Source organism: Gorilla gorilla, chromosome 4 (genome assembly GCF_029281585.2).
Source record: "Gorilla gorilla gorilla isolate KB3781 chromosome 4, NHGRI_mGorGor1-v2.1_pri, whole genome shotgun sequence".
In the NCBI taxonomy this organism is placed as follows: Eukaryota; Metazoa; Chordata; class Mammalia; order Primates; family Hominidae; genus Gorilla; species Gorilla gorilla.
Genome location: NC_073228.2, coordinates 119639536 through 119667162, shown reverse-complemented (window position 1 = coordinate 119667162; position 27627 = coordinate 119639536). Strand labels below are relative to the sequence as shown.

At 40.4% G+C, this 27627-nt stretch overlaps 1 protein-coding gene and 1 long non-coding RNA gene across 3 annotated transcripts; one reads left to right on the top strand and one right to left on the bottom strand.

The window, feature by feature from the left end:
- Positions 1-2957: 2957 nt before the first annotated feature.
- On the top strand, positions 2958-14996 carry CDO1 (cysteine dioxygenase type 1). 2 transcript variants are annotated; one of them, XM_063706713.1, is made up of 6 exons: positions 3098-3690; positions 5964-6021; positions 6664-6741; positions 8401-8555; positions 13204-13373; positions 14267-14996. In XM_063706713.1, exons 1-6 carry the CDS (start codon positions 3522-3524, stop codon positions 14294-14296), a joined length of 660 nt encoding a protein of 219 aa, XP_063562783.1. In that variant the 5' UTR covers positions 3098-3521; the 3' UTR covers positions 14297-14996. The 2 variants fall into 2 exon arrangements, with proteins under 2 accessions (XP_004042423.1, XP_063562783.1); XM_004042375.5 differs by lacking the exon at positions 5964-6021 and having other exon boundaries at positions 2958-3691.
- On the bottom strand, positions 11746-13039 carry LOC134758577 (uncharacterized). The gene is made up of 2 exons (XR_010133919.1): positions 12798-13039; positions 11746-12681 (listed from the first exon to the last, which is right to left on the bottom strand). It is a non-coding gene; the product is annotated as an uncharacterized lncRNA (long non-coding RNA).
- Positions 14997-27627: the final 12631 nt, after the last annotated feature.

The following is a 27627-nucleotide window of genomic DNA, read 5'->3' as shown; positions in this document are numbered from 1 at the left end:
AGATCACTTAAGCCTAGTAGTTCAAGCCCAGCCTGTGCAACATAACAAGACCACATCTCTACAAAAAAATAAAAAATCAGCCAAGTGTGGTGGTGCACGCCTGTAGTCCCTGCCACTCAGGAGGCGTAGGCAGTAGGCTTGCCTGAGCTCAGGTGTTGAAAGCTGCAGTGAGCCAATGGCTCCACTGCACTCCAGCCTCAGTGACACAGCAAGACCTTTGTCCAAAAAAACAAACAAAAGACAAGTCACAGACTGGGAGGAAATATATACAAATCACATCTGACTTGTTTCTAGAATATATAATAAACTCTTAAAACTCAACAATAAGAACAGATAGTTAAGTTTTTAAAAGGACAAAATACTTGGATATTTCACCAAAAATTATTTACAAATAACTAATCACATAAAAATATGCTCAACATCATTAGTCATTATGAGAGACAGGACAAGCTGGATTTCCTAGGCCGACTAGGAATTCCTAAGCCCTAGCTGGGAAAGGTGACTGCAACTACCTTTAAACACGGGGCTTGTAACTCAGCTCACACCCAACCAATCAGGTAGTAAAGAGGGCTCACTAAAATACAAATTAGGCTAAAGCAGGAGGTAAAGAAATAGTCAAATAATATATCACCTGAGAGCATGGGGGAGGGACAATGATCGGGATATAAACCCAGGCATTAAAGCAGGGAGTGGCAACCCTCTTTGGGTGCCCTCGCATTGTATGGGAGCTGTGTTTTCACTCTGTTAAACCTAGCAACTGCACACTCTTCTGGTCTGTGTTTGTTAAGGCTCGAGCTGAGCTTTCGCTCACTTTTCACCACTGCTGTTTGCCACTGTCACAGACCCGCCACTGACTTCCACCCCTCCAGATCCGGCAGGGTGTCCGCTGCTTTGCTGATCCAGCGAGGCACCCATTGCCACTCCCAATCCGGCTAAAGGCTCGCCATTGTTCCTGCATGGCTAAGTGCCCGGGTTCGTCCTATTTGAGCTGAACACTAGTAGCTGGGTTCCACGGTTCTCTTCTGTGACCCACGGCTTCTAATAGAGCTATAACACTCACCGCATGGCCCAAGGTTCCATTCCTTGGAATCCATGAGGCCAAGAACCCCAGTTCAGAGAACAAAAGGCTTGCTGCCATCCTGGGAGCGGTGGCCACCATCTTGGGAGCTCTAAGAACAGAGACCTGCCCATAACAATTAGAGATATAGAAAATGAAGAACACAATGCAATATCAGCACACCTCTATTTGGCCAAAATCGGTAAAACTGACAATATCTGGTGAGGATGCGGGGCAACTAGAACTCATACATCACTGTTGAGAATGTGAAATGGCACAGACCCTTTGCAAATTAGTACGTCAATTTCTTGCAAATTTAAACATGCACTGACTAAATGCCCCAGCAATCTCACTCCTAGGTATTTACTCAGGTGAAATGAAAATTTCTATTCACCCGAAAAAACATTTGTTAAATAAATTAATGAATGAATAATAAACGAATGGAGCTATCGTAATGTAAAATGACTAGATAATATCTAAAATTGCTGAAACAAAAAAAAATATAAGCCTATTTTTGGAAAAAGGAAGTAACTACCACAAGGAAGAGTTAGAAGAGTTAAGAGACTGACTCTTTAAGCACAGGACAGATGGTCAGGAATGGTTAAAAGGGCCTGCTGCTTTTCATTGACCTTCCAGTACTATTGATTTTTTTTTAACTATGTGAATATATTACTTTCATAAAAATGTAAAAAGAAAAAGAGGAGTCAGAGAAAGAAAATGAATTGTCAGAAAAATTTAGAAGTTTTATCAACTGAAATGCAGAAAAGATAAATTGTGCTTGCATTTCATTTTTGTTGTTCATTCCAAACATTTATGGATTAGACTAGCTGAAATGAAGTAATTAAGAGACTCAATAGAAAACATTGCCAAGAATAAAAAGTAATTTGAGTAAACAATGAAAAGTTTACAGGTTATTCTGTCACAAAATACTTTGTTAATTCACTACCCCGCAGCAACACACATCACCAAGGCTGGCTTCTGGAATGCTTTCTATTTGTAGCCATTTTTAAACAATAGGTGATTCAGCTTTTAACAACACTGTTAGAATATAATGTAGCGAGTTTTACCAGAGATGTTTAAGACTACCTGGCACAAGTAAATTTCATTGTATACATGTATATACACGAGGGAGGGCGATCATAGTCTAGAAAAAAACAGGTCTTCAGAAGTCTAGAACTTTAATAACCTTAAATCCAAATTATTCCCTGCGTCCATCCATAATGAGAAGGAAGAAATCTACACTTGCATTTCTTCCATCTTTCACATCTTTCTCATTTAAATCCTACTGTACTTGATTTGTGTTGTTCCCAACGTACTAGGTGCTATGCATGACGTAGAAACGTGTTTCCTTATATGTATGTACTAGCAGGCTCCTTCAAGCACATGCCTAAGGTTGAAAGATTCAAATATAATTATAGCCTCTTAAATTATTGCGTCAGAGCCCTATCCCCTCAGAAAAAGCCCCCTTTTACACCATCAAATGAAATATCAGGTTCTTTGCGCTGGATATTTTTTAAAAGAAAATATTTGATTTTAAAATCAAAGAGTTCTTGGTTTTCCATCATTTCACTAATCGTCTTACTAGAGACCCGAGTCTCCTTTGTCAAAATATATTTCAGTATGCATTTTAAAAAATATGTGTGTGTTTATACTTAAATATATATATATAAAGTCTTGGACTTATTTTCACCTAGCCTGGGGCATATCGTGGATAGTTTCAATCGACAAAACAGGCACTCTCTGGCCTAGGAGTGGAATCCATCCTCAATTTTCGCAGGCTCCTCACAATTCTCTATTTGGAAGAAGTGTCCCTCTCCTTCCCTTTTCTTTTCCTCCTTTACTCAGCGTCCGTCCCCGCAGCCATCTCCTCCGACCCTTTTTGTCTACGTTCCAGCGTCGCGAACCACAGCGGCGGAGGTGGAGCGGGGAGAGGCGTTAGGCCGGACGGCTAAAACGCGCCGTTAAAGTGGGGGAGAGATTGCGCGGAGCCCACGCGATCCCCGGGACCCCGGAGACAATGGGGCTCTTGGGAAGGCGCGGAGCCCGGGGAAGCAGGGGATGTGCGCGTGAGCCGTGCCCGCAGGGTCTCCCCGCCTCCGCCACCTTTCTTGGGTGGCTCTCCGCCTCGTCCTCCCTCCGAGGGCCGTTGGTACATTCCTAGTGACTCCAAGCGCTTAAAAGGGGCCCGGGAGGATGAACCCCACAGATCTGAACCTGATTTGTGTGCGCACCGCGTCTCCAACGATCCCGGATCCACTGCGCTGCCAGGGGCCTGGGGGTGGGTCTCTTGCTGTCTCTGCGACGACATCCTTACGTTTCGGCACTCTAATGCTGGGTTTGTGCGTGTGTGTCTGCTTAGCGGTCTAGCGGGCTGTTAGGCTCCCTCGCCCCCACCTCCTTGGCTCGCTCAGCTCCTCCACCGCAGCCCAGCAGTGAGACGCGCGCGCAGCCAGCTCCCCACGAGATGGAGCAGACCGAAGTGCTGAAGCCACGGACCCTGGCTGATCTGATCCGCATCCTGCACCAGCTCTTCGCCGGCGATGAGGTCAATGTAGAGGAGGTGCAGGCCATCATGGAAGCCTACGAGAGCGACCCCACCGAGTGGGCAATGTACGCCAAGTTCGACCAGTACAGGTGAGCGCGCTGCAGCTTCAATGCCAGGCGGCGCCCACTCGCCCAGTCTGAGGAGGAATGGACGTGGGGGACGCAGCCCAAAGTGACTGGCTCGGGAAGCTCGGGCCGCGCTGCGTCCGCCGCTCGCCCCCTCGCTGGCCAGCCGCGGGGCTGGCACGACTCGCTTGGGGCTCCGCGGCCACAGCGCAGGCGGAAGGTGGATCCTACTGGCCTTGCTTACCTCCGGCCGGGAACGGCGGACAGGCGCCGGGAAGGGAGGCCACCGCGCGTCTGCGAGATTTTCTGTTCTCTTCTCTCCCGCAAACCCCTCTGCTTCTAAACCACCAGTCCTCCTGCCCCTGGCCTCGGGAGCAATGCCCACACTCCCAAGCCATCGTTAACCCCTGGCGCGGAGATGCGGAGAGACCGCACTCAGGTTCGGGCCCTCCTGGCACCTTAAGGAACCGTCTGGCCGGACTAGCAGAGGGTGCTCCCAGGGGAGCACTACATCAGCCATCGGGAGAAGTGTGTGATGTTGAAGAAGACAAGTCACCCGCGTCAGTTCTCCATCACTGCGCCTTCGGTCGCCTGCAACCGGGCACCTTATAGCAAGCATTTTTGTTCATGTAAAATAGCGTCTTGTGGCCGTCAGCTGCCATTACGCAATTTCTGCTGTTCCCTTTCCCAAACCAATTTAACTAACTTCCCCGACTGTGGGTTTATTCAAATCCACTGCCAAGTTTCGCAGATTAAATATTCGACCGTCGTTTTTTTCAGCCCCCAAATGATCTGATTTCTCTTATCCTTGGTTCTGACTATCTGTAATGTAAATTAAAGACCCCTACTTCCCAGATGTACTTGAGTGAGGTGCCCTGGTAAGCTGGCTTTTTTGCAGCCCCGGCTTGGTGATTAAGTCGAATCTCTCTACCAATCCTCCGGGGCCAGAGGTAAAATTTAATCACCCCGAAGTGTGAGAGGTTCTACTTTTTCTGAGCAGTTAGTGCGCCAGTCTTTATGGTTTTTTGGGTTTAGGGTTAGGAGAAAGGGGTAAGTGAAAGAAAAGAATAAGGAAAGAAGTAAGTTTGTTTTTCTTGGGAGCAGGTTCTTTTAGTCACTCTTCAACATGTGGGATGTTTCGTAAAGTTTTGTTGGCATGGGCGGTTTCAACTGTATTTTAGGATTTGAAATAAAAAAAGTGAAGACCACTAAGGATCCCATTTTTCATATACAAGTGACTTGAGGAAATTCCTTTGGCTCCTATCAGCTTAGTTCATGGTAGAGCCCATCTGTAGCCGTGAAAGCTAGCAGAGAGTCTAGCTTTTAAATTTTCTTGCATTTGCTCCAGGTAATTGAAGACTTGTTATGGGACAGGTACTCTTCCAGACACTTGGCACATATGAGGAATGGCAGGCAATGAAGACGTTGAATGACTTGCACTAGGTCTTCTATCGATAGCGGCTGCAGGCTCCCGGGGTTAGCACTGTTGTTCCAGAGCCTACACTCTAAACCACTGTTAAACCAGGACAGGTTGTAACAGTTTTTAATCTTTAATCTTTAGAACAAGTGTATTTTCAAGGACCTTGAAGTAGTCTTGATTGACAAACTCTAAACCTTTTGAAGTGCAACCAGTTGGGTTGATTGGTCTTTTCACAGATATCTGAGGTACAGCTCATTAACATAATGGATGTAGTCCTGAGGGGGCGGTTGGGGGAAGACAGGAGATGGGAGAGAAGTCAATTCTACAGTATTTTTTGCATTAAATAGGTGCCTAGCGCTGTGAAGGATTCTGTTCTCTGACTTTGGGAGGGCCAGTGCAGAAGAATCAAGACAGAATATGCTCCCGTGTGGGCCAGGCTGTGAATTCTTTGAAAGAAGCTGCAGAGAAGCAAGAAAGATTATCCTAAGACTTCTGGAGGAAGAATTAGGATCCTTCTGCAGGAACTCAGTTTACTGTGAATTGAAGGTTGTGTGCACAGCTTCTTGTTAGGTCATAAAGGCTACAAAGTAGGGAAAACTGAGGCTAAAAAGCACTTACTAAGTAACTCCCTCTAGGATCATGCTCTTCGGACACCTCGGGGTGGGGAGGAATGGGACAGGATGGAAGGGGCATGCTGGACAAGAGTTAACTGATGACGAAGGGAAAAAAAACTCCCCAAAAATGGAGTAAAGACCCCTTTTCTTTAACATGACAGTCTAAATGAATGTCATAATTATGAAACTTTGCTAACTAGATGCTGTCAACAGTACACCTTGGACCAATAGAAACTTTGACGTTGATTTTGCTTTTTTCATGGTCGTGGTCGTGGTTTGCAGTTTGTTGTTGGTGGTGGCAGTGGTGGTGGTTGGTTGTGGTGAGTGTGTCTGTGTGTATGTGTTTGCCAGTTACTGGTTTCTCCTAATTGTAAGAGGTTTAGAGGGTTCTTTACTTCACTAATGTAGTCTTCTTTGTTCTGGTAGTTAGATCAGCCCCCATGGTATTTGTGGAAGACTTTTCATTATAAGGGCTTTTGAATGTGGTTTGTGTCTAGGCTTTAGTAAAACTAAGAATTCTAGAACAGCTATTTAATGAAACCTTGTTTCTCAAGTCTTGGTTTAGCTACAGGCAGAAAAAAGAAAAACAAAACAAAACAATAGCAACATTCTTGCCTGAACCAGTAATGCACTTTGGAAATACTTTCTCTGAGAAACTTACTCCATCAGTTTGAGGCTGTTACATTGAGAAACATGCAATTTCAGTTTTTTTCCTGTTATTTTTCCCATGCCATTAATTAAAACTGAGCAGCTACCTCTGTAAATGCAGCCGTTCAAAATGAACTGTGAAAAAGGATTTTTCATTTGTGTTGGATTTCTAATTAGAAAACTGCATTCAAAGTTGCTTAGAGGTGGAAATGTTAACATTTGTGAATAAATGGTACTTGGTGACACACTTATTTTTTCCAGTGCTTGTTTCAGCAACGAACTTAAAACTTCTGAATATATTGTTTTTTTTTTAGGTATACCCGAAATCTTGTGGATCAAGGAAATGGAAAATTTAATCTGATGATTCTCTGTTGGGGTGAAGGACATGGCAGGTAAAATAACTATTCATTCACAGATATTTATTAGAGCATGTTTTCTAGCATATGAAAAATATAGTACCAGGCTAGCCACAGGTCTTACAAGTAGTAACAAATCTCTTTTTTTTTTTTTTTTTTTTTTTTTGAGACAGTGGTTCGCTCTTGTTGCCCAGGCTGGAGTGAAATGGCATGGTCTCAGCTCACTGCAACTTCTACCTCCTGGGTTCAAGCGATTCTCCTGCCTTAGCCTCCTGAGTAGCTGGGATTACAGGCATGCGCCACCATGCCTGGCTAATTTTGTATTTTTAGTAGAGATGGGGTTTCACCATGTTGGTTAGGCTGGTCTCGAACTCCTGACCTCAGGTGATCCACTCACCTCGGCATCCCAAAGTGCTGGGATTACAGGTATGAGCCACCACACCCAGCCCTCATTTTCTAATTACTTGTTCACAATGTTCCCTAATCCCAACAAAAATTATCAATGGAATTAGCACAGGGCATTCAGGCATACAGCAGACATATTAAAACCAGCCCCCAAAATGAATAGTAAATCAAATGAGGTAAGTAACCCCCTTAAGTTAACCATACTCTGTTTTCTGTCCTTAATTTGTCTTAGTTTCACATTTGACAGTCTTATTATCAACTAAGTATTACTATCTTTTGAAACATACCTTTCTCAGTCTTTTGAGAATGGTAAAAGCAATAATTTAGATCCATTTTTATGAAAGAAAACATGAATTTATAAGTGTTTGGAAAGTTAGGTCTGTAGAGTGCATTTATTTACTCATATGGAATGAAGTGTTTCCATTCATTCTCTCAATATTTTTGAAAGCACATTATGTCCAGAGTGGGACTAGACTCTGTGGATTTAGGAAACAAATTCTTTTTATGGTACATATATAAATTAATAAAATTCAATATATGAAATGAATACCCAAAATGTATATAGATACATATATTTTAATTAACCCTGTAACCACGACTGCTTCATATACTTAAATACTATTTACTCTGAGATTGCATAAATAAATCCTTTGTTTCCTCAAATCCAATTAACTTTTTCCCACCAATGTTGGAAGGTAATCACAGGTAGAGCACTGTAAATTGACACAATGTTAACATTTTATATACAGTGTAACTTTAGGATGGTAATACACATATAGATACCTTCTCTCCCACAGCTCCCCAAAGGAAGGAGAAAAGACAAAAGCCTTGGGGAAAAAACATTAAATGTTAAGTGGATCTTCTCAGTGTGGTACAATTACTATGGATGATTGTCTTAATCTTTTCTAAAATTTCTCTAATGTACTTTCATAATCAAATTCTAGCCCAGTTTAAGTGAGTTATATGTATTTGGGGGAAGATAAAATTGTTGCTGGTTTTGTGTTTCTGTTATCAAAGTAGTATAACAAAGTTAAAAAAACTGTTCATTAGTGGGGGTATGCATCAAAATTGTACCTTTTATATGAATTGATATAGATGATATATTATTACTTTACCCTGAACATTGTTGAACTGTAAGTTGATAACATTTTAAAAATTCAGCTGAAATGGATTTTGGCTGGGGAGATGGCTTATTGACAGTGTGCAGGTGTCAGTTCTGGGAAGACTGTTACTGCAGGTCTGGATACTAGACCATCTACTGAGTTCAGTTGTCATTTTGTGTACATATAGCAGTATTCATGATCATACCAACTCCCACTGCTTTCTGAAGATGCTACAGGGAAATCTAAAGGAGACATTATTTGCCTGGCCTGACAAAAAATCCAATGAGATGGTCAAGAAGTCTGAAAGAGTCTTGAGGGAAAACCAGTGTGCCTACATCAATGGTAACATCTTATTCTTTTTCTAAGGGCAAGTGGGAAGAACCATGACCTTTTGTCTGAAATATTGGTTACTTACACTTTTTGTGCAGTAGAACCTGGATCATGAGTCATGATTTAAAATACTTGGGAAATGACTTAAACATAGCAGGTTTTGTTTTTTAAGCCTTTGTATCTTGGTTGGAATCACTTATTGAAAACATATGCATGCAGATCAGTATCCACTGAAAAGTCATTTACTTGCCAAGACTTAAGACAGTTAAAATAAAATATGAATTTACTTCAGTGGAGTCTTTCAACAAAAGAGATCAAGTTGGAAACATTAGCCTTGTGTTAGAAAATAGAACAAAATGTTCTGTAACTAATTAAGAATGCTAGCTAGTCTCTGTTTTTCTAAAATACATATAGCATACCTAAAAAGTATCCTCGAGGGAAATTTTACAAAGCACGTTATTGGCCAGTGATTTATACATATCTTACCAAGAATTCCTTATCTTTTCTAAATGGGATATGGGATAGCCAAATACTTTTCAAGAGAGGCAGTGATTAATTTCCATATTCCTAAAAGGAACAGTAACTTTCCAAAAAGCTCATTAAAATGTATATGAGACAGATAGATAGTTTTTTATTCCCTTTTACATAGAAGGTTGCCAACACATAGGAAGATTAAACAATTTGTCCAAGGTCACTCAGCTTTTAAGTGGCAACCAGAATTTGAACCTAAGCAATTTGATTGAAAAACCTATGTTCTTCATCAGCATGTACCCCACCTATATAAAGTATTATAGAGCTTTGGGGGATTTTTTTTTTGGCAAAGCAAGTTTTTTTCTTCATAAATCTTACTGGCCTCGATATTTGGCCGATATACAAGTCACTTGCAAAGATCAAATTGTATGGGAAGTTGTCCCTCATTCACATAACACAAGGATGTTAGTTTCCTATGTGGCAGGAAGCTCTGATTCATTTACCCAAATAATGTGAGGGTTGCTATCTATAAGGCACACCAGATTTCCAAGAAAATTCTGTTGTCTGTACATTCACAGTAAAGCTTTCAGAATAATTTCAGAAGTAAAGCATTCACACACCTTTCAGAATAATTACTTTCAGCTGGAGTCAGAGTGCTTGTGAAAATAGATCAGATCTTTAAGAACAGGTAAGCTTTCTAAGGGTCTTCAATGCAAAAACCTATAGAATCTCAACAGATAAGGAAGTGGTATACATCAGGGATAAAGCTGTGGTGAGGCCTGGTATGAACTGTAGTATACAAGCCTCATATTAAGGTGACAGCAGTGGCCACCCAGCTCCAGTGAGATCAACCTGGTTTCTTTTTCCATAGAAGTTGGAAATTCTGGGTTTTATATGAAATTTTGCCAATTATTAAAATATTGGGTGGGATATGTTAATTATTTCTATAGACTAATTACCCAAATAACTTAAAAGCCACAAATTTTCAACCTCTGATTCTTACAGATGCAGGAGTAGGGGTGGAGATGGATAGTGATCAGGGGGAAGGATGTTGCAAGTACAAGGAAGAGCACAAGTGAAGGTACAATTGTTGTAAAAAATGGAAACTATTCAAGCATTGGGGGAAGGAAAGAAAGAAGAATGGGTTTGGTCAGTGGATTAGCAGGAGAGTAAAGTGAGCTCAGGCTATGGGCCTGCAAGACCAGCTAAAAGTAAGGACTTTCTTTGGTCAGCAGAGTTATAATTGGGAATATCTTGATCGATTTGGTGGCAGCATGCAACATAGGGTGGAGGAGAAGGGAGGACTGGGGCAAGGAGACCAAGTTGCCTATTGTAATGAGCAAAAGGTCGACAGGGCGTGGACCTAACTCTCCTTCATAAATACCCCCAAGAAAAGTCCAGTATTACTGTGACAGAGGGTACACCATGACCATAAAGGAAAAAGAAGCAAAGATCAAAATATAATAATAATGCCTGGATTATTAATAGGAGCTTCTCTAAAGGATGGGTGACTTGTTTTTGCAAGGTCTTTGCTTGCAGGATTGTCAGCATGCATTAGATGATGCGTGGACCTGCAGTGTTGAACATTTGTTCAAAACTGTGCTTTAGCCAGTATATTATGAACACAACAAGCTACAGGATCAAAGAATTTGCAGATCTGAGAATTAGGCACCAGTTTTAGAAATAAGGAAAATGAAAGATCCTAGAAGGTGTGACTTGTTCAAAGATAACATCGCTAATTACCTAGAAGTAGGACTTAAGTCTTCTGGTTCTATGCTTCATTCTTCTTTATGATGTGCACTCATGGAGCTAGATCATAAAGAAGAAAGCACAAAGCCTCATGGGGTGCCTACATTAGTTATGCTAAATTCATTACTTGATTAATCCCTGAAACTTTCTTGTAACTGTGTAAGTTTATTAACATTTTTTAATTGAGTATTTCATCTTGTTTTGTGTGTGTGTGTGTGTGTGTGTGTGTGTGTGTGTGTGTGTGTGTGTGTGTGTGTGTTTAATCTTCTTGAAGATCTCTCTCCCAGGGCCTCTTGACTGCTTCAGCACAGATTCGTTGATCTCTAGGCCAGGGGTGAGCTGTGATCCTGAGATTCCTTACAATGTAAGGCTTACATTCTCTCAAGCTTTCCCTTTGCTGTTTCCTGTGGCTGGATCCCCTCTTTACTGATCTCATGATTTTTTTTCATTCTTGGTTGATGCCCTTGTTTTGGTGGAGCATATGCTCCAATGGCTCCACAAGAAAGGATCCATGGAAGGTAAATTTTTGAGACCCCATATATTTAAATATCTCTATATTCAACTCCTACAACTTGATTGATAATTTAGCTGGGTTATGGATTATCACCTGATAAATATCTTCCCTCAGAACCATGAGGGTAATTCCTTTGTCTTTTAGTTTCTAGTGTTCTTATCAAAAGCCTAGGGCTGGCCGGGTTTGGTGACTCACACCTGTAATCCCAGCCCTTTGGGAGGCTAAGATGGAAGAATTGCTTGAGCCCAGGAGTTCAAGAACAGCCTGGACAACATGTTGAAACCCCATCTCTACCAAAAATACAAAAATTAGCTGGGCATGGTGGCAGGTGCCTGTAGTCCCAGATACTTGGGAAGCTAAGTGGGAGGATCACTTGAGCCCGGGAGGTGGAGGCTACAATGAGCCAAGATCCCACTGCTATACTTCAGCAGGGACAGCAGAATGAGACCCTGTTTTTTTTTTTTTAAAAAAAAAAACCTGGTCCCATTCTGATTTTTGAATCTTTCCATTTTCTTTCTAGAAACTTTTGGGATCTTCTCTTTTGGTGCCTTCTCTCTATCCTCAGTATTCTGAAATTTCACAGTGATGTATCTTGTTTGATGACTCATTCATTGTGCTGGGTACTCAGTGGGTTTTTAAATCTGGGAATTCGTGTCCTTCAACTCAGGAAAACATTAACAGGTTATTTCTTTGAATTTCTTTTTTAATTCTGTTTCTGAAACTCCTATTTAGATATTAAACCTCTTGAACTGTTCCTCTTTTTTTTTTCTCTTTCTTTTCTATTTTCTGTCTTTGTCCTTTTGTTCTTTGAGTCTTCCTCAGCATTTCCTGCCAACCCTTTTCTGGTTTCTGTTTCTTCAACCTCTTTTTGTTTTATGGTCCCTTTTATGGTATTTTCTCTTATTTCTAGGAAAACATTAATGATAGGTTTTTGAACACTTCCCCTGAGTAGTCTCTGTTGCAGGTTGCTTTTTTGTTTGCTCTGACCTCTGTCTTTCATACTAGAGGCCTTGCTCAAATGTCTGGTGACCTTGGCAATGTGCTAATATTTAAAAACCAAGAACAAAAAAATTAATTGGTAACCCTGAACATGAGTGGAGCTTGTCAACTGGATTTCACTTTTTGATAGTCTGGCAGAGCCTTTTTCTTCAGGAACTTCCAGCAACAATATCTTTAAAGCTTTTTTCTTGAGCCAATCAGATTCTCTGAGAAGTTGCTTCCTATCTTCTGCCTGGAAAGAAAAATCTTGTCTGGCAGCATTCTCGCAGCTAGGTGATGACTAAAGCAGGGATTTTTACCATTCAGTATGGAAGCTGTTGTTTAATTCACCTGTTTTTCACCTGATTTCCATCAGTCCCAAGTTGATCTCTTACACTCTTTCTAGAGACTAGACCTAGTCTGCTGCTGAAAAGAAAGAAGAGAGAGAATTGGTAAAAGGGTTTTGAGACTCTACTTCTTAAACAGGCTTTAAACCAGTTCTTACATCTACAGCCTATCTTTACCCTCATTTCCAGAAGTACCTGGTGCTGTCAATTCCTGTGCTATTTGGAGTTTCAAGATATAAATCAGGTTATTTCTTGGTTTTCTCCATGGATAGCTTAAGATTTAGCTTTCTCTGCTCTGTAAAGCTATCCATCTTACTTTCTAAGCTTTCAAATTTTTCTTAGTGTTTTCTCTTTTCCTATTTTGTCTTTGTATATTGATGTCTTTTTTACTTTTTTACTGCCATTGGAGAGGGTTTTCAGGAAGGAGCAGAGGCTAATGCATGCATGTCACTTACTATCTTTAACTGCAAGTTCAATTCTAATTAATATCTATTCCATTTGCATCACAATTGATTCATGATCTCAGATGACTCACAGAGATTTTACCTACAGCTGTTATCTAGGCTCCTTTATCTATTTTTCCTTCCCGGATATTGTTTAGATTCCATTGGCTTACATCGAGTAGAGAACATCAGCCATACGGAACCTGCTGTGAGCCTTCACTTGTACAGTCCACCTTTTGATACGTGCCATGCCTTTGATCAAAGAACAGGACATAAAAACAAAGTCACAATGACATTCCACAGTAAATTTGGAATCAGAACTCCAAATGTGAGTATAATTTCTTCTAGGTTTAAATGCTCTGTAGGTTGGCACTGTTACACTGCATGTATGCAAAGAATGAGATGAGTCTTAATTCATGGATAAGGCCCAATATATCTTGATTGTTTTCTTTAACTTTAGAGACTATCTTTTCAATTTATTTTTAAAAACTTATTATGTTAGATCCAAACATTATTTGAGAAATTTCAAAATGTATGCTTGTTTTTAAAGAAAATGTTTTCATTTACTTGGGAAATAAGAGTGAAAACTATTATTTGATATAACTGTTACTGCCATGACTTACTATTCATAGGTCTAATTTGCTGGGCCAACAGGGATAACTTGCATAATTAACCTTTGTAAAGGTTATTCTGATGATATAACTAAAGAAAATTGTCTGTTTTGTTTGCCAATGTTGCTTATTCTTAGAGTTGTTATGCCATTTATACCACAAATAAGAATAGACTATACTAACATGTTCCTCCTTGAGAAACAAGCATTTCCTACTAAAAATAAAAAGGCAACAGACACTAATACAGCAGGGCAGTCTTCTACCTCTGAAATAAGTTTGTCATTTAGAGGAATAGTCTTTATTTAATTATCAGAATATCCAGAAATAGACAATGTGTGAAAATGGAGACCAAAACAATCCTTATGAGTCTTAATGAAAGCACAGCCTCTGAGGGAAGCCAGGGCAGAATTTTCTCATTGTCGCTCCGCTTCATCTTTATCTTCCACATTCCAAACCCTAAGAGATATTCTTATTGCAGGAAAAACAACAAGGCTCCCTTGCCCTTGCTGAGTTTTCATACACTGCTACAAAAGCAGAACTATTTAGAAGGACTTAAAATGTCTTTTGTGAAGATTCTTACACAGCTTTCTTTTTTTCCCCTTTTTTACAGGCAACTTCGGGCTCGCTGGAGAACAACTAAGGGGCACCAAACCCTCTGAGGTTTTACTTTAAGGTTCGCTGTATGTTTGCCTTGGACAAAAAGGCTACCTACCACGTGCTATCCAGTAATATACTTAAATAAGCCAATACTTAGATCTACTGTAAGGCAGATGCTAATTATAAGGCATTAAGTAAGCAAATAGTGCCCTCAGCTACTGCAGAAGAAAAGTCCCACTGAGGAAAAGAAAGTCTTGTGATTTTTAAAGGCAAGTTTTCAAGTGTTCTCATAGTTCTATCCTCTAATTCCATTAAATCCATACTAGGAGCGTCAGTGAGGGTTTTCATAGCTTTTGGAAATACTTTGGTCTCTGAACTGTAATTAGCAAGAAGTAAAAACAGAAACGTCAAACGTCAAATGTTTGCTTTGTTACCTGGAGGACTAAATGTAGATGTCTTTAGTATACTTTGTATGTTCTTAATATTGGAAGATAATTTTGTGAATCTGTAGATTTTATTTTTTCAGTCTTACCTTACAAATTTCTTTTCTATGAATAATAGAGGAACTTACGGCACTCTGCCATTTGGTAATGAAAGGAAGTGCAGAGGATTTAGAAAAGTACATGCTCCCCAGACCACAACAAACCAAAACATAAACTCATGTCTGTGTCCTATGGTCATAGTCAAAGATTTTGTACTGCTAAAATTGCCAAATAATTTTAATAAAGTGGATTTGAACACAATTTGAAGTTGTCTTTCTGATTAACATGACAGAAACTTCACATAAATCAGTTTCTTAGATCTAGATATACAAAAGCACCGTGACAAATGGTTTTTTTGTTTGTTTGTTTTTGAGACAGAGTCTCACTCTGTCGCCCAGGCTGGAGTGCGGTGGTGCAATCTCGGCTAACTGTAAGCTCCGCCTCCCGGGTTCACGCCATTCTCCTGCCTCAGCCTCCCGAGTAGCTGGGACTACAGGCGCCTGCCACCGCACCCGGCTAATTTTTTGTATTTTTAGTAGAGACGTGGTTTCACCGTGTTAGCCAGGATGGTCTCAATCTCTTGACCTCGTGATTCGCCCACCCTGGCCTCCTAAAGTGCTGGGATTACAGGCGTGAGCCACCGCGCCCGGCCATTTTTTGTATTTTTAGTAGAGACGGGGATTCACCATTCTATGGTCTCGATCTCCTGACCTCGTGATCGGCCCGCCTCAGCCTCCCAAAGTGCTGGAATTACAGGCGTGAGCCACCGCGCCCAGCCGACAAATGCTTTTATGATGTAAGAATATGAGAGAGCCAAAAAACATTCGAAAACAACTTAACCTTTTTGGACTTAATATCTTCACTAATTGGTCAGAGACACCAACCTGAGAGCCTCTGGCTGTAGTGTGGCTCAGACATGGTCAGTTTTGCCTGAAAATTGTGTGTCTATATCTGTATGTGTTTAAATGTGGATTGGTTTTCAACATTTAAAAACTGGAGATTTCATAGAAGTTGAGGGATTCTAGCTGCTCAAAATTTGAATTATCTGGAACACTTGGTCTGCACTGCATTTTTATTGGTATTAGTTGGCTAGGCTAGGGTTTTTTGCCTCTTAAATGGGCCGGCCCTCCAATCTGCTGCAGTCCCAAACTCACCTATTTCCATTATTTGTTACCTGCAAAGCCTGCATATGCATTCGAGTTTGCTCTTCCTGCTCTAAGCAACTTCTTAAGGAATATCTGTCATAATCTTAGAGCTTATTAATTCTGGGAATGTAGTTAGCAAAGTCCTTTAAAAATAGTTTCTGTGTAGCTCATTGGTTATATTGTTTATATATCTCATATTAGTATTTACATGTTAGCTTCCTCTCTCATCCTTTGGAAAGATATTAACACTTATTGAATGCTTACTATGTATTAGGTATTGTTATAAGTTGTTTGAGCCTACTAGTAATTCTGAAAAGTAACCTTAATGAATTGGTATATTTCTGCTGCTGTATATAGCACATTATCACAAACTTAGAGGGTTAAAGCAATGCAGATGTATTATTCTATAGCCCTGCAGGTCAGAAGTCTGTTTCACAGCACTAGAATCAGTATTGTAAGGGCTACACTCCTTTCTGTAGGCTGCACAGTATCTGTTTTCTTGTTTTGTGGGTTTCTTTTTCCCTCAGCTCCTAAAGACTGTCCAGTATTCCTTGACTTGAACATCCTTCCTCCATCTTCAAAGCCAGCAATGGCGGATTTAGTCCTTCTACATCTCATTTACTTCCCTTTTTTTCTTTGAGGAACTAGACAATGTCTCCATCTCAAGATTGTATCCTTAATCACATCTGAGAAGTTGTTTTGTTTTTGGCCACATGAAATAACATTTCTAGGTTCTGAGTATTAGATTGAATGCCTTTGGAAGGCCTTTCTCCTGATCACAGAGTTACATCCCATTACAATATCAACTCAGAAGTCCAAAACCCTTATCTATATATCATTATCTAAATTAGGTATGAGGGAGGCTCTTTTTACCATCCATCCTAGGACACAATTCCTCTTTCTATATACACATACTCAGCATGGTTAAGAAACTCGCCAAAAGGTATCTAGCCAAAATATTACAGAGCTAGGATTGAAGCCAGGATTTCATCTCAAGCAGTCATCCTCTAAAACTCATTCTCTTTATATTTAGGCCTTTCAAGGTAAAAGAAGGCTGGGCCACTTCTCATTTTTTTTGTATCCCATTATAACAAAAAGCAAAATTATGGTATAGTTACATGTTTTCTACATATACATTAAGTGCTTAATAAATAGCACCTTTAACACACATAAATGATATAATACCCTATGTATGATAGTGATGGTCAAATGTAAATGTGAAGAACTTTGTGAATGTGAGGCTCAATCTAGATGGCCTCACCACTCTCCCTGCCTCTGTGATTGGTCTGCTGTCTCCAGCCCATAACAACATTTATGCAGGAGCCAACGTACTGCTTCTCCCAGAGCTTACTGTTTGCTTGGGTCACTGGGATGTTTGCACATAAGCAAGGCAGTGATGGCATCAAGGGCTCAAGAGGACTTTGTAGGAGTGAAAAGGAATATTGAGGGCTGGAATCATACTGTTTGCTAAAGTGTAGGTGGGATGTAAAAGGGAGTGGAGACCTGAGGGTAGAAGAGGAGTAGCCCTAAAATGAGGAGACAGGTGGCCAATCACCCCATAGTACACAGTTTCTCCAATCTTACCTGCAGCTGGAGCTTGGCACTGTGGCTCCCTCTGCCTAGAATGTCCTTTCCCAGCTCTTTACGTGGCTGGCTCATTCTTGCCCATCAGGTTTCAGTTCAGATGCCATCTTCCCAGAGAGGAATTTCCCAATCACACTATCTAACAGTGAAATCTCTAAGCACTCTCTGAAGCACTTACGGTTATCTGAAAGTGTCATTTCTTTTTTCTCTCCTTTATTGTCTAAATCCTAGTAATAGGACGCGAGCCCCCATAAGAGGAGAGACATTGTGTTATTTACTACTTTATATCTTGAGTGTTTGGTCTATACCTGACACATAGTAAGTGTTCAATATTTATGAAATGAATGAAAAAATCCTCAACCTCCTTACATGATAATCTTGTACAAACACACATGGATGCTTTGGTGTTTTCTGTGTGCCACCAAATCAAATGTGCCATGTTATTTTTATTAAGGATGTAAATTCTAAGGATCATTTTCTTAAGCCACAGACTTCTTTTGTAAAGCTGATTCAGAGACTTACCTTGGCGTGGATTCATGAATCATGTACTCACACAATCTTTTTGATGAACAAAGCGTTTTTACATCTGTTCCAAGGAAGGGGACAGAATTAATTATCCTATTTAACAATGGTACTTAGCCTTTTTCAAAATTATTATTATGGACCACTTTGAAAATCTCTGAATACTAAAGAACTTATCTCCCAAAAGGGGACACGCAACAAATTTGCATGCAATTTCAGAAAAGATTCATGGACTCTCTGAAGACCTCTAGGGCCCCTCTTCAGAAAGCTCTGCCATATATGAGCCAAGGTTTGTGCGAAATGGTGGCTATTTGACTTCATTTTCTGAGATTAAGCTGGGCAACTAGTTAACCTTTTAAAGGTTACAATGAGTTATCTAAGGTTTCTAGGAAACACCAGGCATGAGCTACCTTGTCCAAGGTACGTCAACACATTTCACAAGATCTGTTCTCTTTTTTCTAAAGACATGAACGACATTTCAAACTTTCACAACTTTATTTATCCAGCTGATAGATGTTTTCTTTAGAAAACAAAAGTAAGTGGGAGAATGGCATAAGCCAGACAAAGAACAAATATTGTATGATTCCATTTGTACAAGGTACCTAGAATAGGCAAATTCATCAGAAGTAGAACACAGGTTACCAAGGGCCTGGAGGGAGGGAGAATGGGGAGTTATTGTTTAATGGCTAAAGAGTTTTTGGTGGGAATACTAAAAATTTGGTGGGTATAGATAGTGGTGATGGGTACACTGCACTCTGAATCTATTTAATGCCACTGAATTGCACATTTACAAATGATTAAAATGACTATATTTTCCCACAATAAAAATTATTTCTGTAAAAAGTATATGTGGGAAAAAAGTGTGTTCATGTGTGTATGTATTGGTATAGGTAAGACACACTGATCATAGCAAATTCTAAAATGCTAAAATGTGAGAAACCATTTTATGAGAAACAATGTGAGAAGTCTCCTTCCTAACCCCAAGCACTTCATTTCCCTCCCTAAAGGTAGCCAATATTATCACTTTCTTGTGTTTCCTCATTTATTTTTTCCCACTTTTTATACACAGGGTAGCATTCTGAAGTCAATGTTGGGAACTTATAAGGAGATCTTTCCATATCAGGATACAAACAGCTTCTTTATTCTTCTGTACTGATGGCTGTGTGCTATCCCATTGGATGAATGTACCATAGTTCTGTTAACTAGCCCTCTACTGATGGACTTTTCAGTAATTTCCAGACTTTTATAATTACAAGCAATTCTGCAATGAATAACCGTGTGCATAATGTCATTTCACAAATATCAGTTGACATATTTCTTTATTGCAAAACAAGCAAGATAACAGGGCCCAGGAAATGAGGTAACAGCAGAAAGTCATAGCCAGCTGCCCTGCTTGAAGGCGTCCCTTTAGTGCACAGTCTGCTGCTCCATGTCTTGGCTCTTCAATTCAGCCATTTCCACTCTGTTCACTGGCCTGCTGTATTCATGTGAAGCTCCAAAGCTATCAGAAGTTTGACACTCATAGAGAGAGTATATACCACAACCAAGAAAGCTCTAGGGCCCCTGTTAGTAAGAAAAGTCACGATCTAGTTATGGTCAATTTAGGATTCAGCCCCACTATAGGAGAGTTGAGGCATTCCTGATGTTTGTTTTTGTTTTTTATCATTGAGCTTTCTGTGCAGTTGAAGGAGATGTAATAACTTTCTGGGCTGTTTGAAAATATGCCTCACCTGTTGCTTACTGAGGGGCATTTGGTGAATTTTTTGAATAATTCACACAGAGACATCAACCGTGAGAGACTGACTCTCCCTCAGTAATCTGAGGGACATTCTTATAAGAGCTCAAGGAAGTGGTTATCTACTTAAAATATCTGTATCTAAATATCCACATACAAGAGTACTATGTGTAATGTTTGCCTAAAAGCATCACCAGACCAGTTCCTTGCTCATGAGGGATAGACATATTACAGAACTAGAAAGCAAATTAATGCAAATAAAGATCGATTAGCCTTCGATGCCAAGATCCCTGCTAGGCATGTCATAGCATAAAGAAAATGTCATTACAAGAGTAGATGACTGCAAGGCACCTTGCAGTGAAAGCTGTATGATTATAATTAGTGAAACGAGTGTTTTGATAAGTGAAGAAACTAAAGCAGAGGAGCTAACCAATGGATCTGAGCAATGTTGTGCTGGTATAGGCTCATACAGCCCTATTAGAGCTGATATTCGGGAATTTTGCAAGCAAATTGGTAGGTTGAAATTGACTATAATGATAGAATTTCTACTGCGGAAATTAGTCAACGCTACAAATTAGGGTATTTTTACCCTCAGAGAAGTTTTGTTAAACATGTGCCAGCACATTTTTATAGCTAAGGTTATTCAACCAATTCAGAGTAAGAACAAGATTCGCTTGAGCAACTTAAATGTACATTTTTAGGTTGGGCAAGGTGGCTTACATCTGTAATACCAGCTTACTTTGGGAGGCCAAGTGGGTGGATCACCTGAGGTCAGGAGTTCGAGAGCAGACCAGCCTCGAGATGGCGAAACACCGTCTCTACTAAAAATACAAAAATTAGCTGGGTGTGGTGGCATACGCCTGTAATCTCAGTTACTCAGGAGGCTGAGGCAGGAGAATCACTTGAACCCAGGAGACAAAGGTTGCACTGAGCTCAGATTGTGCCTAACACTGCACTGCAGCCTGGGCAACAGAGTGAGACTCCATCTCAAAAAAACAAAATTATATATATACTTTTTTATGCTTTCATTTGTACTGGACTTCTAAATTTTAAAATATTTTTGCATATATATTTGTTATTGTCACTTCAGAGAAATAGATCTTTTAAGGAAAGATCTATTTTTTAAGTAGATATTATTTCTCCCTGCTCTATTTCAGTAATGAGAACACTTAGCCACACATACATGAAATGTTTTGCCCAAGGACACACAGCTTCATAATGGAAAAAACAAAATAGACATCAATTCTGCCCAGGACATTGGACCTTTGACAGAAAAGAAAAACTATTAAGCAGGGACAGAAAGTAAACAATGTGGCCAGCACAATTGTGATTATGATTTTCCTGTTTGATATCTGTCGACTGGTTTCTGACTTCATAGTTTACAAAATATATTCATGAGATACTCAGGCCCAATGGAATAGATAGTAGTTTTGTTTTTCCTGAATAGATCCAACTAATGATTGCATCATAGCAGAGGCTGAGACTGGGCTGTGCTTTATTCCTACTTATTTGACAGGGCAAAGGTGATCAACTTTGGGGACCATGTTCATGGCTATATTCCATGGCACCAGACCAGTATTCCAGGTTGTTTCAGTTAGGGCTTGCTCAGTTGCAAGTGACAAAATGTGACCCAAACTGACCCGAACAAAGCAAGCTCATGTTACCGTAAAGTCCAAGGGTAAGTAATCAGGCAAGCATGTGCCAAGGAGTTCAAACAGCTTATTAGGACTCTATCATGCTCTCCATATTTCCTGACCCTAAAGTCTACCTGTGTGTGTTAAGATGACTCCCCAAACCTGCAGGCTTATGACCCAAGCTCTCTATTTCAATTTTGGCAAGATAAGGGATCATTTATTCACAATCTTTCCATAGGTGTTGAAAGGAATTTAGCTTTATGGGTGCTGAGTGCATCAATAACTATCCCCGATCCATTCATTATGGCCAACAGGGTGTAATCTCTGGCCTGGCCAGAGTCCAGTGTTGGCCTCTGGAGTCAAAGATGGAACCAATTCCACCAAATCATATTTGTTGAATGTATGAATAAAAGGATAAATTGAAGAATTATAGCAACCAAACGACCATCACCTTCTTACCCTTGATAGCACTAATTTTTTTTTTTTTTTTTTTGAGACAGGCTCTCACTCTTTCTCACTCTTTTGCCCAGGCTGGAGTGCAGTGACAGGATCACAGCTCACTGAAGCCTCACCCTCCCAGGCTCAAGCAATCCTCCTGCTTCAGCTTCCAGAGTAGCTGGGATCACATGCCACCAGGCCTGGCTAATTTTTTTTTTTTTTAAAGGTCGTGTCTCACCATGTTGCCCAGGCTTGTTTTGAACTCCTGGGCACAAGCCATCCTCCTGCCTCAGCCTCCTAAATTACTGGGATTATAGGCATGAACCAACGCACCTGGCCATATAACACTACTTTTAAAACTGCAAGACTAGGTTGTTTCTTTCTCTTCTTTTACTGATGAAACTTACAAAAACATTCTCATCACTCCAAAGATAAAGCACTTTACAGACAGACTCATGAGTGAGCTCAAGGGAAAGCTCCAACGTCTCAACATCCTCCATTGATCCCAAACCACGTCAAAACTCTTCCATCAGAATTAATGCTCTGTGTAACAGGAGACAGGTGGGATTTTTTTCAATGTCCTGAAATCTAGCTAAGGCCTGAGGCCAAACCCAAAAGGTATCAAGTCCCCTCACATTACAAAGAAAACTGACAAAAGTCACTAAGAGCTTGGGATCAGGCATTTTCCCTTGAGGACTTATTAGGTGTTGGTGGAGCCTGCTCTCCCAGCAGCACCCCTACACCTTCACCATCTTTGCATTGCCATGGTGAGTTAATGAAATACCTCTCTTATGTTTATTTCTAAGCCTGTATGCATTGAGTCTGTCACAACCATATTCTAGCTTCTGCTGTGATTTCACCCCACATAGCTCTGGCCCTAACCCTCAATCTACATTCCCCCTTCTCCTGCCCAATAGAGCCAGGTTTGCACTTAGATCTTAGCACCCCTCAATCCCCCACAAACACACACAGCTTCCCCACCCCGTACTCTGGACAAGTACCACTTTGCTACCTCACTGGTTCTGCTCTGCCTCCTCATTCTGTCTAAAATGCACTCTGCCCCAGTTCCCTGCCCTCTGGGGACATAGCGGCTCCTTTCCAAGGCCCAGCTCAAATATCAATTATTTCAGAAGTTGCCTCAGTGGGAGGCAATCTGTCTACCTTTGGGCTCCCATAGAATTTTATTTTCACTTTCTTATAGCACTTGCCACATTCTGCTCTGTTACAGGAATTAGTTTGTGTTTGCTCTGGTATGAGTTAATACGTTCCTGAGGTACCAATTCTTGCACTGAGTTGTGACAAGACAATTTTAAAAATTAATTTCATTTTTTTAAATCAACAAGTAATAATTGTACATACTCTTAAGGCATGTGGTAATATTTTGATACATATCATGTATAGTGATCAGATCAAGGTAATTAGCATATCCATCATCTCAAACATCATTTCTTTGTGTTGGGAACATCAATATCCTCCTTCTAGCTATTTGAAACTATATATTATTGTTAACTATAATCATCCTACAGTGTTGTAGAACACTAGAACTTATCCCTCCTACTTTGCTGTTATTTTGTATCCTGCTTTTTGAAAATAATTAATTATCTTATTTTTGAGACAAGGTTCTGCTCTGTCACTCAGGCTGGCATGCAGTGGTGCAATCGTAGTTCACTATAGCCTCAAACTACTGGGCTCAAGTGATCTTCCCACCTTAGCCTCCCAAGTAGCTGGGGCTACAGGTGCGTACCACTGTACCTGGCTATTTTTTCTTTTTAATTTTTTTGTAGGATGGAGGTCTTGCTGTGTTGCCCAGGCTGGTCTTAAACTCCTGGGCTCCAACAATCCTCCTGCTTCAGCTCCCCAGAGTGCTGAGATTACAGGTGTGAGCCATCACACTTGGCCTTACCTAAGGTATTTTTAAAAGTCAAAAACCAAGTAACAGCAGTTACAGGGGATGGTATGCAGCTGACACATTCTGTTAAGCGCTATCCTATCCTGCTTTGGTGTGAAGGCCACTGCTGGAGGGGACAGAGCATGCCATTGTCAAGTGTAAGAAACCACTAGGGGAGTGTCTAAAAATGCAGTTTCCTGGACTCACCTCCAGAGAGTCCAAGTCTGTGGGTCTAGGATGAAGACCAGAAATACACACTTTTAACAACGGTCCCCAGAAATCTGGGGGATTCTGATGCTGAAGGTCTACAGAGAACACTTGAAGAAATATCATGCTCATGACTATTATTGGGAGTTTCTTCTACTATATATAATTCATATGCCTAAATTATTTCTTAGTAACTTTTTGGAATTTTATTCTATTTCTCCTTTGACTTTGTTTCCTAGCCTGTGCCAAACCTCTACAAGGAGCAGAAAGAACACTCAGCCCAGAGTCCTGAATTCTAACCTTGCTCTGTCATTAACTTGTATTGGGCTATTAGGCTTCTAGCTTCTTTGGGCCTCAGTTTCCTTATCATTCAATTAAAGGATTAAAAACAACAACTGAGCTCCATAGAACCCTAGGATTCCCTAGAAGTGCCCCAGACCCAAACATTTAGTGAGGGGTGAAGGATAGACTAAGTGGTCTTGTATTAGGGCCTCCCAACCCTCCGACTCCTCTAGCAACCAAACCAGCTGGGCTTTGAAATTTTACTGTACATCTTGGGATTTCAATAATGGTTTTGCCTGCCTAATTACTTCTTTTTTTTAATGCACAGGATTTAAAGAGGTCTTTAAAGAATCCCTTTGATCTCTGCTGTCTCTAATTTCAGAAACTCTGGCACACGTCTTTTTTGTGGGATTTTTCCACTCCACCATTCACTTAATCTGTGGTAGCCAATTTTATTAGTCTGGGGAGGAAAGATTCCCTTCTGGGAAGCCTGTTGTATTGAGAGCCAGGAGCATGAGTGGGTAACGTGGGCATTGTGACAATCAATGCTACTGGGGAATCCACTCAAGAATCATTTAAGCCTAATTGCCAGAGAACGAAAGTGCTCCATCTGTTTTTTTCTCAGTCTCCACCAGAGTAACCACTTCCCCACCATTTCACCCCCATTAACAGTGATGTTCCTGACAAATAACTTCATAGTTGTGGTGTGGACAGAGACAACAGACTGTTCAGAGAACAAAGAGAGTATTTAAAAGGTAGATTTCCACTCTGAGAGGCAACACAACATCTTAGGACAAGATAATCCCTCTAAGTTGTTTCTCTCTGTTCAAGAACAATGTGTTATCACCCTAGCAGGAAACCCCTTGGGCTGGGCATCCACAATCAGCAAATAAGGGAGAGAGACATCCTCCCAGATTGGGCAGTGGTGGTTATGTGCAGGCACAGTAGTCACCTGTTAACAGGAAAGGGTGAGGCACCCGCTTCTTGGTGGGAGCAGACAAAGTTCCTCCTTTGGCCAGAGGTTGAGGTACTGAAAGGATTCATGACTCCCATTAATTTAAGAATCAGAGGACACCCTTTCGTGTGTATAAATAAGGAAAGTGCAGAACAAAGAAACATCTGCTATCTCTGGACATATCAGAAGACACAAATGGTACCTGCCCCAGATTGCCAGCGTCATCATATGCTGGGAAGCACTCTGTCCCCCTTGTCAAATTCCTTCTCTACAAAACACAACCTAGCAGCCAAAAACATTTATCTGACCCTGGTCTAACTTGTCCCCACAGCCATCTTAATCACTTCTTGGCCAATAGGACATGTATTATTATCACAGGCAGCCCCTAAGTTGGCTGTCAGATTGTCACCAACAGAAAAATAAATACCTACAGCTCATATATATATATATATATATATATATATATATGCACACACACATATATATATATAACTTGCTGATATATAATTAAAATGTTTTTATCCATAATACAATAAAATTTGCCTAAATGTCAGAGAACTCTATTAGCAAACTAAGCTTTGGGGTTAAATAACTTGTAGAAAGTCTGCTTTGGGTGAAATCAATTCAATAAAGAAAATAATGTATTTATTCCACAGACATCTGTTAGTCCCTCTGAGGTGCTAGATCTTGTGCAAGGAGTTGTAGCAAATCTAAAAAGAACAAGCCTCCATCCTGAAAAGGTGTATAACACACACAAACACACACACACACACACACACACACACACACACACATACGATAAGTAGCAAACCAAAAAGAATAACAATAAATGTCATGAAAGAGATATGAACTGAGGACTATGGGACCTGAGAATGGGGAGCTTTTCTGCCTAAAGGATGGGTTGGATCTTTACATGTAGACCTGAGGAACAGGGTATTGTAGGGAGATGGAAAGTCTTAAGGTGGCCAAGGCTCACATACTTCTGTGTCTCATTCATTTAAGAAGGCTTTACTAGTTTGGAAAGTTGTGAATCCAATTTGACTAGAGGGCATAGTGGGAGTGGAAGGCTGAGTGGAAAAGCAGTGGGCAAAGGCTGAAGACTTTGGGTTTCATTCTGTAAACAATAAAGAGAGATCCAGACATAATAGTGATGTGATCAGAGCTGGGCATTAGGAAATTTTACCTGGTTCTTTGTGTAAGTTTGTTGGAAGGAGAGAACTGAAGACATGAAAGTCATTTCAGAGGTCCCTGCAGGAGCTTTGACAGGAAGATCTGGACTAGGAGTTAGCAGTGGAAATGAACAGAAAACAAGGGGACAGAGGAGCCATTGCAGAGGCAGGATTCACAGGATCTGATTGTGGATTGGCTGAAGAGAGAAAGTGATCAAAGATTACTGTGAAATCTCCATCAGGCTCCAAGGAGAAGGAATCTTATACATTTGACCCAGGTAAGTCAGGAAGGAACACATCTTGGGAAGATAAAGTGAAGTTTGATGTTGGGCAGTGTCATAGGGAAATAGAATTTATGAACTGGTCTGATTTATACTAATTCTCTTATCAAACTCAATTGTGTTGTTACCCATAGCATATGAGCAGAAGGGACATGTGAGTGAGAAGGGGCAAGAAAAATAAATGCAGGCAATGACAGGATCCAAGATGCTTTATAGGGACAGCCTATTCTGTGTGAATGTCTCAGATAACAAAATACAGAATCACTAATTTGCTTGGATAAATAGATTGTTATGAAGCAAATGCAGCAGTCTTCTTAGGAACATTGTGGAGGAATTGTCATATTTTTTTTCTTTCAGAAAGAAGAATCTCCATGCAAATCATTAAATGTAGTTTTAATGCTTCATGAAAATCTAGTTCTGCTTATTTTGTTATACTTTATATTTCTCCAAGATACAAATATACCTGCATATGCTAATTCAGCTCTTGTCTGCAAGAACATCCAATTCTTTCCATCTACAATATTTTTAGACGCAGTTAATCTGAGCTGTTAACTATGTCTGAGTCTGATGCATCTTTCCGTACCCGTATCAGATAACGGCAGGAAACTGACGTAGTCCCAACTGGAAAAAAAATTGTTTTTAATATATAGGTATCAATTTTAGTCTGGGAAAGTCAAACTCAACCTCATTTCTTTTAACTTCAAAATCCAAAATGCTTGGAATCAGAAGTCTGTACTTAACAAAATAATTTTCACATCTTTCTTTCAGAATAGCCATGAAATTATCTCTTTTTACCTCTTTCACCCTGTCTTCACCCCACAAAATGTAAAGAAATCAATGAACAAATTTATTTAAGGATATTTCAATGATTCAAATAAACAATGGTCCAAATAGCCAGTCTAGGTGGGAGGTGAGATTTTAGAACGATTCTGGGTCATCTCAGCATGAGAGAGTGGCTTTGAAATTGCACAGCAAAGTCACATAGGGAAGAACTAATACAGGGGTCAGGATGCTGAAATAAAAGCCTCTGACTCACCAGCTGAGCCCGACCT